Source organism: Chlamydotis macqueenii, chromosome Z (genome assembly GCF_036417535.1).
Source record: "Chlamydotis macqueenii isolate bChlMac1 chromosome Z, bChlMac1.mat, whole genome shotgun sequence".
Lineage (NCBI taxonomy): Eukaryota > Metazoa > Chordata > Aves > Otidiformes > Otididae > Chlamydotis > Chlamydotis macqueenii.
The window spans coordinates 32475371-32491521 of record NC_141593.1 but is presented as its reverse complement, the minus strand read 5'-3'; the positions used below and the strand labels follow the sequence as shown (position 1 = coordinate 32491521).

The 16151-nt window shown below is 37.9% G+C and overlaps 1 protein-coding gene across 5 annotated transcripts in view; it reads left to right on the top strand.

The window, feature by feature from the left end:
- Positions 1-15165, top strand: part of MPDZ (multiple PDZ domain crumbs cell polarity complex component) — a 98738-nt gene extending 83573 nt beyond the window's left edge. For all 5 annotated transcript variants that reach the window (XM_086769910.1, XM_086769909.1, XM_086769908.1 and 2 more), the window contains 12 exons: positions 1666-1811; positions 2138-2221; positions 2329-2522; positions 2771-2918; positions 6176-6262; positions 7575-7671; positions 8305-8348; positions 9464-9586; positions 10521-10625; positions 10743-10855; positions 11909-12032; positions 12895-15165. In XM_086769910.1, coding sequence (XP_086626036.1) covers positions 1666-1811; positions 2138-2221; positions 2329-2522; positions 2771-2918; positions 6176-6262; positions 7575-7671; positions 8305-8348; positions 9464-9586; positions 10521-10625; positions 10743-10855; positions 11909-12032; positions 12895-13041 — 1412 coding nt within the window. In that variant the 3' untranslated portion in view covers positions 13042-15165. The remainder of the gene's footprint in view (positions 1-1665; positions 1812-2137; positions 2222-2328; positions 2523-2770; positions 2919-6175; positions 6263-7574; positions 7672-8304; positions 8349-9463; positions 9587-10520; positions 10626-10742; positions 10856-11908; positions 12033-12894) is intronic.
- Positions 15166-16151: the final 986 nt, after the last annotated feature.

The window sequence follows — 16151 nt, the reverse complement described above, 5'->3', positions numbered from 1 at the left end:
ATTTCAGCAGTGCTCCCTCCAACATCCTGGGGATTTGTGATTGTGACTTGGCTTCACTACTGTTTACAGGCATCCACAACCCAGCTGTTGAAGGATCTTCCTTCTCTTGGTTCTCCACTTGATTTTATAATTTATTCTTCAGCTTTCTTTTACTAAGCCCACCTTTTTGCTGCCCCTGCACCTTGTTTTCTCTGCAGACTTTTTCCAAATAAGCAACTCATTCTTAACTACTTTTTCCCTAGTGGTCTGATTTCCACTACATCTCTACCCAACTTCGGTGTTTCAGGCAGTGCTATATAGGCAATTTTTGGCCCAGTACTGGTGTAGCTATATAGATGAGGTCGACCTTGCATGCCAAGACTCCCTTCCAATTCTTCAGTTAGTGTATTTCATATATATTTTGTGCCGTCTGGACAGAATTATTGTACTTAAGCCTTCACTCCCCTACTAATTCAAACTAAGCGTGAGCAGTTGCTCATCATACCTATGAAGAACTTGCATAACAGAGCAACAGAGTAGCTTGCTCTATACTTGTACTGAGGCGTTACCCTTAAAAAGTCTTAATTGTCCTTCTGATTCCCTTCAGAGGCCAAGGCTCTTTGTTTTGAGGCTGACTGTTCCTGCAGGACCTATTGCTCACACTATACCTAAGTATTTCTCTAACATAAATGCAAATTTCTGAATGATCAAGTCCTCTGTTAGTGTTGATGGAACTTCTTTTAATCAGTATCCTTTTGAAATGCCTCAAAAGGATTTAGATGCCTGTTTTTACCTTTTTGAAAAAAATGTAATTTTGTTGTTTCTTTAAAGCACCGAGGACATCAGTGATAGAGATAATCTGAACATCCCAAATGATTTGATTCCTGCTTCTTGCTTTTAGTTGTTACACAATATCCCCTCCCAGTATTTTTAGCTTTTTTTTTTTTTTCCTTTGAAGGACACAGAACTGACTAAAATACTGAAGTGAAGATTCATTTGTGACATACCAGAGATACTGAATTTACAGAGAAATTGCTACATAAGGATGCCATATATATTTGCACTATGCAAATATATATTTGCATCACAAAACCTACTGCTTCGAAAAGCTGCATCAGTGGCCAGTTCTTTTCAAGGACTGCTAAATGTAATGATGTGTATAAAACCTTTCCCTTGACTGTGAATCGCTAGACTTGTGAAATACCACTATATTTGATTACTACGTAACATTCTCTCTCATGGTACAGATCTGAGTCTGAGATGCAATATTTGGTTAGATGGACCTTGACGTAATCCATTGCAGAAGTGCAGGGCTGACATCCTGGAATCTATGTATTTAATACATATTGTGCACTTCATTTATCTCTGATCTATATTGCATAGTTGATGATACAGATTTTTAAATTAAATTTTATCCTAAATAGAATCTGTTGTTTATAGTAGCTTCTTTGGCTATCCAGACTGTGATCCAGGCACGTGATGGTATAAGAACATGACAACTGTGATTAAAACTCCAGGATAGTACTTGTCTGAGGGAAAGTGAGAGTTGGCAGCAGCATTCTCTGTAGGTCAGCTGTTAAGCTGTTACTGTGGAGCTGTCAATGCAGTCTCAAAATGCTGTTTTAAAGTAACTTTTCTCATATTGAGCCCTCTTACTCTAACCAGGGTGTTTAACTGTTGTTTTAGACACAAGCAGATCTTCAACTCCAGCCACATTAGCCTCTGACCCTGCTACTTGTCCTATCATTCCTGGATGTGAAACAACTATTGATATCTCCAAAGGGCGAACTGGTCTTGGTCTGAGCATTGTTGGAGGAGCAGACACTTTGCTGGTTGGTTGGAAAAATATGTGTGTCACTCAAGTGAAATAACAATAATGAAATTAAAATGTATGATAGAAGGGACTTTTTCTTCCTTTGTATCTTTGGCATTTATAGAATGGTACCAAAGATACCAGTTCAGGGAGGGGGAAGAAGAAAGCACTTCTAAAATTGGAAGTATAAATGAACTTCTTAAATGTTTTGGTAATTTGTTCATCATACGTCTCACTGATTTGTTTATCACTGATGAATTGTATTAGGAATTCCAGTTGCTCTTGGTTCAAAGTAGGGACAGGTTCTTTCATCATGGAATTTATTATTGTTTTATTTGTCCCCAGGGAGCAATCATTATCCATGAAGTATATGAAGAAGGAGCAGCATCTAAAGATGGGAGACTGTGGGCTGGGGATCAGATATTAGAGGTCTGGTGGTTTCTTTGGTCACTTTTGTTGTCACTTGCTAGCTAGGCATCTTCTATTTGTCTACTGGAAAGTCTGGCACAGTTTATCATTGTAAGCTTTTGTTGCAGGTGAATGGAATTGATCTCAGGAATGCTACACATGATGAAGCGATAAACGTCCTCCGACAGACTCCCCAGAAAGTTCGTCTGACTGTGTACAGAGATGAGGCCCAGTACAAGGAGGAAGACATGTATGATGTACTCAATATAGAGCTCCAAAAGAAGCCTGGCAAAGGCCTTGGGCTGAGTATTGTTGGGAAAAGGTATGAATGTACCTAGAAAGTCAATGTCCCTGGGTATGCTTCTGTTTCTGTTGGGGTCTGGTGCTCAGATCCTGTGGACTTGAAGGCACACATGTCGTTTCTGTGCATAAGCTAATTGACCATTCCTAGAGGAACTAGCCCAACATTACTCAACAGAAAACTGTGACATTTATTGTGTTCTCAACAGCAAGCCATACAAATGGCCCTCAAACAATACTGTAATGCAAAATCCATGTGTGTATTTGCAGAAATGATACGGGAGTGTTTGTGTCAGACATCGTCAAAGGAGGAATAGCAGATACGGATGGGAGACTGGTGCAAGGAGACCAGATATTGACAGTGAATGGGGAAGATGTTCGAAATGCTAACCAGGAGGCTGTTGCAGCTCTACTAAAGGTACTGGGAAAAGAGAAGATGGATAAAAATGAAGAACTGAGATCTAGATTTTTTGAAAGCTTTAGTTTTATTCAGACTGAGTTCATACTGTTATTGAGATGTCAGTGAGAAGGAGCTGTGGATCCAAATTTAAGCTTCCTGAAGTCTAGAGCATTGAGATTTTGATACTTTGCCTGATGAAAGTGGGAGTAATGGTTGTGGAGTATGTTTGTAGGGCAATAGAAGACCACTACCTAGAACAACCTAACACTTAACACTGTATTTGCTCCAGAAAATTGGTAACTGGTTAATTATCTCAAATTTTTAGAAAGATACATAGAACTAACTTTAAATGGTGGAGAATTCATCAGAGTAGTTGTACCAAAAAGTGATTACTTTAACTTTAACGGTGGATAATCTTCGGGGTTTTTTTTTCCTGCATATATCTAGTGTCATCTTATATCCATGAAGTACTATAATGCATTTTCCAGTAACCAAGGCATCTAGTATAAGCAATTGCTTTCTCACAAGGATAACTGAGGTCAACTCCTATCTGCAGCCCTTGGAACTAGAATTTTGGTTCTCAATAAATTTTGTGCTTCTGGTGTCCTCCCCCTATTTCCAAATCAGAATGAAGTCGGATATACAACGTTTCCTGTGGTCTGGCTGGTTAGCCAGCTTGTCTGTTTTCCATCCAGGGTTTTGAGACATTCCTGCTGCATGATAAAGGTTCCATCGAGTCAGCATTTTCCAATGGAAAACCATTCCACTGGAAAAAAAAATTAACAGCTACTGCTCATAGCTCATAGCTGACTCTTGGATACATAGACACGTGATCATGCTTCTTTGCACTCACATTCAAAGGTATATTTTTCCAGGTCTTGAGGTTTTTTTTTCTTTTTTTTTTTTTTTAATTGTAGGTCTGGGAAGCAGTTAGAAAGGTCAGGTAGGAGCACTTTTTCTGTATTTTCAGCATATGCCTCTAAGTGGAAATGCCAGAACTAGGTCTGTGTTCTCGTAGTGAATTCATTACTGTACTCTTGTGTGTTATCAGTACTTGTCTGTTCTTACTTGATAGTTTATTTTCTGTAAGGACAATGTGTTTCTTCTTCATATGCTGCAGTTCTACATCTCCTCTAAATTAAAATGCCATTTTATATGGAAAGTTTTGGCAAGCATTTTGGAATATCGACCTGAATGTTCTTAGTTCCCACCTACCATTCATATATTCATGTTTTTAATTTTTCATCCTACTAACTAATTAATTGTCCTAGCCATGAGAAATGAGACTGATAAAATAGAATCATAGAATAGTGAGGGTTGGAAAGGACCTTTAAAGGTCATCTAGCCCAACCCCCCTGCAAGGAGCAGGGACATCTCCAGCCAGATCAGGTTGCTCAGAGCCCCGTCCAACCTGGCCTTGAATGTTTCCAGGGATGGGGCATCCACCATCTCTGTGGGCAACCTGTTCCAGTGTTACACCATCCTCGTTGTAAAAAATTTTTTCCTAATATCTAACTTAAATCTACCTCCCTCTGTTTCAAAACCGTTACGCTTTGTCCTATTACAACAGACCCTGCTGAAGAGTTTCTCCTCCTCTCCTAAAGGCCCCTTTTAGGTACTGGAAGGCCACTATAAGGTCTCCCCGGAGCTGCTACTTCTCCAGGCTGAACAGCTTCAGCTCTCTCAGCCTGTCCTCATAGGGCAGAGTAGAGGGGTAGAATCACCTCCTGGCCACGCTTCTTTTGGTGCAGCCTAGGATGCGGTTGGCTTTCTGGGCTACAGTCATGCACTGTCAGCTCCTGTTGAGCTTCTTATCCATTAGCATGCCCAAGTCCTTCTCCTCAAGGCTGCTCTCGATCCATTCTCCACCCAGCCTGTATTTGTGTCTGGGATTGCCTCAGATACGTTACTATAAATTATTCTGTTTTGTTCACATAGTATAAATAGAGCAAAGCACAATCACTCATATGTAGGCAAGTCACCTTTTTTTGTTCAAGTATCAGTTCTGTTTTCATTCACTAGAGTAAATTCTAGGAGTGAGTTGTCTTGAACTGCCTGCAGTGTATTTTGCTAGAAAATTATTTAGAATATTTGGAAAATCTTGAAGTATTTTAAGTAGCATGAGACCACTAGAATGTGTCGTCAGGCTGAGAATCCCACCTATTCTTGCAGGCTTTCTTTTTAAGTATCCCTAAAACATGAGAAGCTCATCATTTTTTCCTCTTATTTGACTCAATGCATTTATCAAATGGGAGATTTCAGGAAGAGAGAGAAAGCTGTAATAAAACTAAATATGAATTGATTTATTCACAACTTCAATTGGAAAGTATTACCTCCCACTTTCACACATTATAACTTCTGAATCTCATGTGTGGGTCTGCATTTTATGTTAGGATATGGTAACTTTAGGTACGTACATTACTTCCTTGATTTTCCATTTTGGGTAAGAATTGTCCGTATGGTTTAATACGACTCAATTCATACAAGCAGGAAAGAACAGTTTTGCCTGAGCTTTGATCAAGTCTTTCCCAGGATATAGAGAAGTCAATATTATTTAAAAAATAAAAAGCAATTTAGTAATACATCTCTTCTAGTGTTGCCCCTAAGAGAATAGCAAGAGGATATGAGGTACGGAAACCATATTTGAATGGGTATGTTCTGTTGTTGGTTTTGATATATTGGTCTATGTCTTACTGTGAAAATACAGATAGATGTTTCGAAAACCTCCTGCTCAAAATTTCTTTAGTTATGTTGCTATGGATCCAGAATAACAGCTATTTTCAAGAGTGGAAGAGAGATAATGAACTACCAGTTTAAATTCCATGTTCTCAGTCATATCAACAGGAATAATGATTAGTACTTTGAGGTGTTATACTACTTTTAGTGCTTGTGGTGAAAATAGACAATTTTACTATTCCTTGAAAAATGCCATCTTGAGAATATATGTTAACGTTACAACTGAGAAGCCAAACCTGCTCCCTGTTAAGTGACAGGTAACAGAATTAGTGGTCTTGTGTAATTTTTGCATCTGTATTGTAATACACTTTAATCCAAAAAGTATCCTGCTTCATATTGAATATCATGGTCTACTCAGTTTGTGTGGCTCTGATCCTACCTTGAGCTCTTGTCTGCTTAGTGCGCATCACAGGATTGTTAGCCTGTTATTTTCCTCTCTGTCTAGATTTTTTTCTTTTTCCACCATCTAATAAGTGACTTAAATATTGTCATAGATGTTGTAGATGGAAGAGATGTGTTATAAATGATTGGTTCTTTAGTGTTCTTTAGGTACGGTAAGACTAGAAGTTGGAAGAATAAAAGCTGGTCCATTCCACGCTGAGAGGAGAACATCACAGAGCAGCCAGGTGTGTAACTGTAAAACTGTTTAGTGGGGAAGAAATAAAATGTGTTAAATAATGAAAGCAAATAAGAATAATTATTTTTATAATGATAATAATTTTCCACATATCTGATCCAAGATGAAGAAAAGTAGTTTTTATCTACTTTGCAGCTTTTCAGTAATAATTTTATATGTTCACTTTAGCATGTTGTATCTGTTAAAGACATATCCCGCCAACAATGTATTCCAGAAATGGCTTTGCTGTACTACCTAGTCTGATTTTTATGGCTCCAGCCTGGGAAGCAGAGACAGCTCTAATTCTCATCAATACCAGAAGAACTTAGAGTGGACTTTAAACCTCTTTGTTACTTTAGGAGTGCTTGGCAATGCAATGGAGTATTGTTTCAGTAAACTCAGTGAATTTCTCCAATCCTTACATATTCTTACTGTAATCTTGATCATCAGAAGCAGGAAACTTGCACCCTTTCCATAAGGCTTCTCTCAGATTTATTTGTTTTATTGTTCATCTAATGGTGGAGTATTACAAAGGCACATCTGTTTCTGCATTTGAATGCATCCTTCATGTGGTAGCAGCTCACATTGTGATTCTCTCCAGTAGGAGCTGTATTTTTGAGAGCTCATGAGTTACCTTAGAACTTTCTCTGGTTGTTAACTGGGTATGCAGATCATCAGATATTGAGTAGAAATAGTTTTAAGACAAATCATAATTAAACATTTTAAACTGAGCAGGTTAAGACTCGATAAGAATGAAATGTTAGGCTCTATTCAAAACAAGTAATTCCAAACAGAATGAAAACCTGCAGGCCCTGGGTGGTCTTAATCTAAGCTGTTAAGTTAAAACAAGCTCAGAATGTTGAATGTTTTGAGGAGTCTGTAACAGGTAGCAGACGAGTCTCACTGTGGAAAGCCTAATCTTAGTTTTAGCTGATGAAGTGAGTGAACATGATAATACACATGAGAATGTATAAAGATCTCTCTTTTGTATTCTGTCCCTACCTTGATAACCGTGGCTAACTTTTGCACCGAGAGTTCTCTATGAGGTGGTAGAAGGTGCAAATGCAAGGGCATAGTCTGGCTCTCAGAAGCAGCGCTTCAAAGTGTTGCGTGGGGTTATAGGCATGTGGTGTAATAATGCTTCAAATAAGGAGCCCTCTAGAGTGACCAAGAAACATGTGGAGGTTCGCTATGTCAGCTTTAACTGGGCACAGAAAAAGTAAAATACAGCAAAATCCACTGAATACAGGGGATTACAGTATTACTTTTATCAATTGCATGTCTGAAGCTGCTCTCTAATCCCAGTCTAACACTGTATTTAGGTCAGTGAAGGAAGCGGCAGTCTCTCATCATTCAGTTTCCCAGTTTCTGGGTCTGGTGCACCTGAAGTCTTTGAAAGTGGTCTGAAGAAGAATACCAGTAAGGTTTCTTTGGTGCTTTCAGTATTTTGTTCATGTGCACTGGTAGCCGAGATATTTAACTTTCTCTAAAATGTTGTCATTATGTGCTGTAGGCCTGAAAGTGATTCCTTAGTCATTAAAACGCTACAAGGGTGGTCATGGTACAGTACATCATATATATCTGTGAATTTATAAAAGAAACCAGGAGCTTGTTATACCACAGTTTAGGTATTGAGTTGAGCCATAATTTTCTATTTAATCTAAATACATCTTCAGTCAAGCTGTCCATTCATAGAAATACAGATAAAATATAGTTAATTTAGAATAGATATGAAATAGCTATCTCATGCTCAAATTTAGAACAGTTACTTCTGACTAAAGTATTGCTAGCAAATACTAGTTTTCTTCTATTCTGTTTGAGCATGCTTAGCAGTCTTATTCAAAAGTTATTTAAATTGAGAGAATGAATTACTTTTTCACTCATTCTAGAAGTACTTCAGTCCTATTAATTTAATGGCAGCAACTTCAAAATCTGCTTAAAACATATGTCTCTAATAAACCAGCAGAAAGTTGGAATCATTATAGTGAAAATAATGGAAAAGTTTCCTAAAAATGCTAGTTTAACTTTCCTTTTTTGAAATTCATTTGACAGCAGCTTCTGAAATACAGGGACTAAGAACAGTTGAAATAAAAAAGGTAAGTTACAACATGAAATGGTATGTATCAGGAACAGGTTTTGTAGCTATTGTCAATAGATGTGTTTACAGAAAGGAAGTCCAGCCCTTTTAATCATTTTGAGAGAGGAATTAATGTGGCAATAGCTAATTAATTTGCCTGTTTTTTCATATCCAGACTGTGTGATCTCCACTGCCTAGATTTTTGTGTAAAATCAGTGTGATATATTCTCACATTTTGTGACCTGTTTTGAAAGCAAGAGGAGGTGTTAGTAAGAGATAATGGGACCTAGTTTTATTGTTATTAGACTGAGTTAAATCCAGACTCTGTTTTAGTGGAGTCACAGGAACTGTACTAAAGTTGCAAGACCATTTTTTAGTATTTAGTATTTTTCTTCACATGTCTTTTTAAAGGGTAGGCTTTTGCATGACAGCTGCCAGGTTTTCAACTCTGAAATTCAGTCAACTTCCATATTTACAGGAGTATAAGATCTGAGTCACAGAGTGCTTCTGATTATCCAAAATATTTATTTGACATTGCTTGGCATCTAGTTCACTTGATTACATGGATTGTATTCAGCCATTCTCTTTTTACAGTAGAACCTGCAAATACCAGTTTACAATTGCAGTTTTTGCAGTTAAGTAGTAGGATGTTGTACAGTAGTGAACAGCTAGTTTTGTTCTTCAACAATAGGACACTAGGGGGAGCATAAAGATTAATTCTAGTCTTCGGGAGGTTCATAATAGTAGGTTGATACAGACAGTATTAAGGACAAGCAATCCCATCTGTCCAGTTTTCCTTGCCTAGACTTTCTATGTTGACATCAAGGGTCTGATGCTGAATTCTGTAAGTATTTAGTTTGGTTATGATAAAACATAGAACTAAGTCAGCAAATTGTCACCTACCACTAATAGGAAGAAATATATATTGGGCTCTCTGCACTTTCTTAAAATGATGTGAACTGTATTAGCTTAAAAAATTTATTGAGACATAAGATTTCTGATTTTCATAAGATATATATAATGTGTAAGTTATATATTATATAATATATATAATATTTTTAGAGATAAGCCTGCAATTTTCTGTATGTGTTTTCCTGTCTGGAAAGATCTAATCTTTTTTCATGACAATAACAGGGCCCTGCAGATTCGCTGGGAGTGAGCATTGCTGGAGGTGTAGGAAGTCCTCTTGGAGATGTTCCTATATTTATTGCCATGATGCATCCAAATGGACTTGCAGCTCAGACTCAGAAACTCAGAGTAAGTTAATGGTTAAGAAGATTGTAAAGATTGTATGGGTAATGTGCAATAATTACTTTAGACAGGCAATAAATTAGCAGTTTAATGATATAGTCATAAGTGCTTCTGGCTGTGACAAGATTTTTTGCTGTTTCGATTGACAAAACAGTAACTCAGATTGCTAGCATGGTTAAAGGTAATTGCAGAAAGATACTAACTTTGGGAAGGAGATCCTAAAGCAATCTTGGATAATAGAGGTAATCAGCTTGTGAAAATTTAAAGTAGAGAGAGTGGTTCAGAATAATGGATTCTGTAAGTGAGCTCCACTGGTGAGTGTGGTGGTCATTACTGCAACTGCATGTATGCAGTCTGTTTTATCTCTCATGTTTTCTGTGCTTATCTGTCTTAGGATAGCGATAGTACTTTTTAGGTTCTGAGTTAAAGTAGGAGGTCTTATCTGATACAGCACTTACATGCGTACTGCATTGAGTCTGTACCAGAGGTGGTACTAGAGGTGGCTGAATTTGACTCATGCTCCTTGAAAAGTGGACAATGTTATTTCAGGGTGAATTCAAACATACAGTCTCTGATAATTTACTACTTCAGTCTGTCTTGTCTTCAGATGATGTGCAAAATGCACCTCATTTTACATGCTTTTTATTTCTGGAGTATTAGGATCGATTCTGTAAAGCATCATTACTTTTTTACACTGAATACAGTAACCCAGCATAATTTTCTAATTGTGTTGTTAATTTTCTACCTTTGTATTGGGTCACTATATAGTTGAAAGATGATTTGCCTTCAAGAGAAGATGCACTGTTCTTCCTGCTCTGTATCACTGATAAAATCTGGCTAAATGTAAATACAGAGATGTGCTATTGTTGAAAGAAAGTGACAAATAAATCTGTGTAACTAACCTTGTTGTTAGTAAGGTTTTCTACATTTTCTTCTGCAGGTTGGGGATAGGATTGTTAGCATCTGTGGAACATCTACTGAGGGCATGACTCACTCCCAGGCTGTTAGTCTCTTAAAAAGTGCTTCAGGCACTATTGAGTTGCAGGTAAAAAATCTTCAGTGACCTTTGGAATATTTTCTGAATACTGTTTTGCCAGCTGCTACAATTAATTATTTTAGTGTCAGCATTCTTATTTTACTAGTTTGCAAACTCTGTTCCTAGGTTGTAGCTGGAGGAGAAGTAAGTGTCGTAACTGGTCAGCAGCAGGATCCACCTGTGTCCAGTCTTTCGTTTGCGGGACTAACTTCAACCAGCATTTTTCAGGATGATTTAGGGTCAGTAACTATAGAATATACAACCTCTATATCCTGTTATTTTAGGTGGAACTCAACCTAAAAACATTACAAATTCTAGCAAATAATGGATGAATTGTGACTTATGCATTTGGTATACGTGGGACCTGTAGGCCATAGGTCCTCTTCTGCATTTTGCATTATGTGATTTGCTCTTCTGCCTTGTTTTACCCCTCTGTAGAGTAGTGATGTGTTTTGACTTCTGTGTAAATACAGCCTCCTTTGTTTCACTGAGCCTTAGTAGCTGAGATGAATTGATATATCCAAAATGTTTTTTTTCTCCAACTTAAATAGCAAAGCCCTTTCCACAATGGTACCTGTCTTTCCATAATGTGTTTTCTAGCACTAGGCTATCAGGAGCATTGAGCTTTTCTGGTATACAAGGAATACTACTTTGGATATGCTGCAAGGTACAGCTATGTAAAGAAGTTTTGCCTCAAACTCTGTCATAAATCTGAGGCATTTTTCTTCTAGGAGCAGGAAAAGAGAGAACGGAATTCTTTAGCCACACAGATCTAGTTGAAAAGATAGAATGTAAAAATGTCTTAAAGTATATTTGGGGAATATACCTATAGATGGTCTGTATAAATGCATACATACAAATACACAGTCATATATTAGAGGAGAGAAGCAATTAAACCTATCAACGTAAACTACTAGGGCTAATTTTAGATGTTTTTAGAAGGTGTAATGGGTTACAGAATTATTGAAGTAGATGTTTGCTGCAGAGATTTGAGGTACGGGTGTTGCATGTCTACTTTGCTAGTAAACACTGGTAGTGGGACATGGCAGCTGTAACTATGCACTGAACTGGATGGAAAAGATGTTTGAAATAGCTGCCTTTAAGTAATAATGAGGGCATTAGACAGTGTGTTATGTCAGCTAAAATATCCAGTTTGTATAATAAAAGCATTTCTAGTTATAGTGGAAAGGGAAATGTATTGCTTAGCTTGAAAGGAAGAATGTTTTTTGTTCAATATTTTGTATGTTAAATCGTAAGGTCAGACAACATCACAGTACTCTTCCTTTTCCTAGACCTCCTCAGTACAAAACCATTACTCTGGATAGAGGACCAGATGGCCTGGGTTTTAGTATTGTGGGCGGTTATGGCAGTCCGCATGGAGACTTACCCATTTATGTGAAGACAGTGTTTGCAAAGGTAAGTGTACATTTGTTCAGTCAATCCATTTATTAGTTCACAGCAGATGCTATCTTAAATTTTGGCCTGAGTTTGAAACCAAAGCATTGTTACAGTTTCTCAGAGCTTTTCTTACTTAGTACAAGTGCTGGTCAAAATACACTTGCAGCATTTGAAGGCTGTAGTCTTAAGAAGATTCAGAATTTTCAAATGCATATGACTCTGCACGTGACAGAGTCTTCTTCAAGTCTCAAAACTGTAGAATTGTGCGCATACTTAGAAAAACAGCCCCCTTGCCTTATGTTTAGAGTCTCTTTTCTTCAGGTAGTAGAAGGAACTGTTTTATTTATTTTGACTGGGAGTCTGAAAGGTAGACCAAGATAAAATAATTGAACTCAGTGTAGACCTTTGGAGAAGCTCAGGTACTGTCCTAGATTTTATAGTTTGGACTGACCTAGGAAACAGTGCTCAATCAGAAAAAAAAAATAGAATAAAAAATCCCAAACTTCGATTTACCATAAAAGTACAGAGCTGGATTTTGATTACTGAATTTCTTATACCAGTTGCTGACAACTTCTTCAGGTCTTGAAAGTCTTACTTCTGTGATAGTAGAATGTCGATGTTGCACTAGCTAGATGAATAGGGTTAAGAGAATATAAAAATCCTGTAGATCCAACTTCTACATATTAGGAAACTTAGACAGGGCAGGTCATACTGCAGCACTAGCAGATAGTACTACAGTTGACTGTAATTGAATCATTGAAAAACATAAAAGTTTTAAGGGGTTTTGTGCGCTGAACTAATCTTATTCAGACCGTAAGGACAGTGTAGCAAGGAGAAGAAGAAATGAATGAGTCTGCCATTACATGTTGTATCATTTCAGGGTGCAGCAGCAGAAGATGGACGCCTGAAGAGAGGGGATCAAATCATTGCTGTGAATGGGCAGACTTTAGAAGGGGTGACCCATGAGGAAGCAGTTGCTATTCTGAAAAGGACAAAAGGAACGGTCACTTTGACTGTTTTGTCATGAACTGGCTCCCCAAAGGAGTAGAGTCAATAAGACTATATTATTTACATTCCACATAGCAAAGAGAATGGAAATGTTTATATAGCCTTCTTGCTCTTCCAGCCTCACAGGCCTGTGTTACAACACTGAAGAAAAATAACATTTAACCATATTTTTGTATACAATAGAAGTATTTATCTTTCTGTCAAACCACTGGCATGGAGTTATGTCAACTATGGAAAGATATAGATATTTTTCCTGTCAGTATTGTAATGAATGCTTGTAAGCAACCAAAAAAAAAAAAAAAAAAGGAATGTTTGCATTAATAACCACACAACAAAACTGGAATGTTTTGCTAAGAGGCTTTGGTTATTTGAAATATGCTGGAAAAATGGTAAAGGCACCAAATCAACAAGGGGCTTGCATGGGCAGTCAGAAAACAAATAAGGTTATTGAAGAAAAAAAGTATTAACAAAATATGGAATTTTGGGAAAAGAAGGAAAAGTATGTAACCTGGAGGCAGATGATGAATGGACATAGATGGTTATTTGTATTTTTTCACAATGTCCAATTAGGAGCTGGGAGGGTGACTGGAGAGGAGTTTTTTGCTTCTCTGTATGTTTAAATTTCTTAAGTCATAGTGTACCCACAAAAAAAAAAAAAGAAAACTATGTTTTAGTTTGACTTAGGTATGAGAGTTTTGGTTTGGTTTTTGGTTTTTTGGTGGTGGTTTTTTTGAGGCAGGAGGGTGTGTGTGTTTGTTTTAAAAGGAGAGGACTTGTGCTCAGGGCTGAAAAATCTGTTTGCTAGTGGAAACTGCTCCTGGTGAACGAGAGCACCCAGCAACTGCAGTATTAGAGGAACTAGACTTTTCCTTTATAACAGTAGTGTTTTCTAGCCTCTATGGGTGTGAAAGCAACCTTCCCAATTTGAAATGTCTGTAAGCAAAGGTTGTCCTCTTCCAACATGCAAGATTTAACCAGAGACACGGTGCAGACCTTTCTGCGAGCTGCTTGAATCGGAGTAAACAGACCACTCAGGGCAGGTTACTTCGCCGCAGAGACTTGTGGATATTGATTAAGGCAAGATTGAAGAATTTGGTGTTACAATGTTGCTGCCGTTATCAGTAGCAGCTAAGGTAGAGTTCTCCTTGGACTGAGGAGGTGTAAAACCAGGAGTTGAGAGTGGGTTAAGGCTGAAAATCTTTCCCAGTGGAGGTGAGTAGTAAGAGAGCAGTGAAGATCTTTTTGCATCAGCATTAAGCAGAAGAAGATATTTGAGGGCCAGAAATACTAGTTCGGGGCTATTAATTTCAGAGGCACAAGTGCAAGACAGCGTCCACTAAGTCTGATGCAACTGTGGAGCTGTTCTTTGGGCAGCAGTGTCATCAATAGATTTATCAACATCCTTGTTTTTTTTTGTGTTGGGATCCTCACTAAAACTTTATTCAAAAACCACACTCACTGAAACGATTAGCTGATTGTAGCCTACCTTTGCCTCTGCTCCTTCAAACTGGCTGTTAGGAATCGGGCAAATACAGCAGATTTTGCCCATAATTTACCTTCCTGCAGAAAAGTTTTGCCACGTCTTTTGAGGGAGAAAGATACCTACCTAATTAGCATGCTAATTAGCACCAAGACCCTTTTTGTTAATTAGCAAAAAATATTGTATCAAGGCAGCCACCATGTTGGTTTTAATTTAAGAGAAATCTGGACTGAAAATGCAGGCAATGGTCAAGCCATTATTAGGGGAAGATAGAAAAGACTAGCGTTTGCTTTAGTGGGACACAAAACAGTATTAGGAATGTTTGTGAGATAGTGTTAACAAATTGATAGCTAGGTCTAAGTGAATTAACTAAAAAACCCGACCTCTTTGTCTCTTTAAGTGTTCTAGAAGTTACACTGCGATAGGCTAAGATGAAAGAAAACAGATGGTACTGTTATTGGATGCTGTTGTTATCAGTTCAGTGCTCTTCTATAGTTATTCCTTGGTTGGAGTGAGAAATGCCCACATTTGAGTATGTAAAGTCACTTTAAATAGTATCTCTATTTGTAACAGAAGTAGTGTACAGATATTTTGTTACTGCTGTTGTGTCTAAATGGAGGATTTAAGTGAATAAATTCCCAACTGTCATGATGAAAAAATGAAGTTGCAAGTGTGTTTCTGGTTCTTTTACAATGGCATGCTTGCGTTGTTCATTCTGTAGTGAAAGATTAATTTAAAAAAATAAATTAATAAGATAAAAATAGCATTACTCTTTATGTGAACCTTAAAGCATCTGTCAGAAATGGCTTTGTTTGGATTTTGAGATTTTACCTTTGCTTGCAAACTCTTAGCAAGTACATGAGACCAGATACCAAAACTATCTGGGAATTAATATGAAGCTGCTGTGCTTTTTTAAAACAGACAGCATTAATCGTTGTTCATTGTGTTTAAAAAGCGTTCATTCAGGCATGAGACTTGCCATGGGGGATCAAAAGAGTAAGCCATGGAGCGTGGGACTTGGCATTTAGCTGTGACCCGTGCCATTGCTTCAGAGCACAGGTTCTCCCCCAAGGCCCATGCCGGGAAAGCTGTTGCATGACCACTGCTTAGTGGTTGCCATGCACTGCACCATGAGGTATAATAAACTTTGCAGGCTTAGGATGTTTGGTTTTCTTTATCATTTTGTATTCAACGCAACTTTCACATCGCAGGGGTTAGTAAAGTACTAGGTACTATGGCCTCAATTCTACCAAGTCTTCTGGTTTTGGTTATATTTCTTCTGTGTGACCGTGTTAACGGTGGGACTTGACAGGATTGGAGCTGAAGGGCCTGGCATCTCCAGGACATAGCTGGCTCAAGCCCATTGTCCATTCAGATACGTAGTCCTTTATTTTAACCCTGCTTACCTCTCAGCTATTCAATGCTAATAATCTTAGAGTGGCATTAATGAAGGAAACTCACTTTTTGTAAGCATGGGTCTGGACAAAGGACAGCTGGCTCATGGGAATGCACATATTTGATTTCTTGAAGTTAACAAGTATCATTGGCCTGGCTGCTTTCCTGTTCGTTCCTCTGCTGGATTACCTTTCTGGAAGCAATGGTATTGCTAATTCTCAGTTCAGAGAGTGGGTGGAATTTAGTAGCCAATG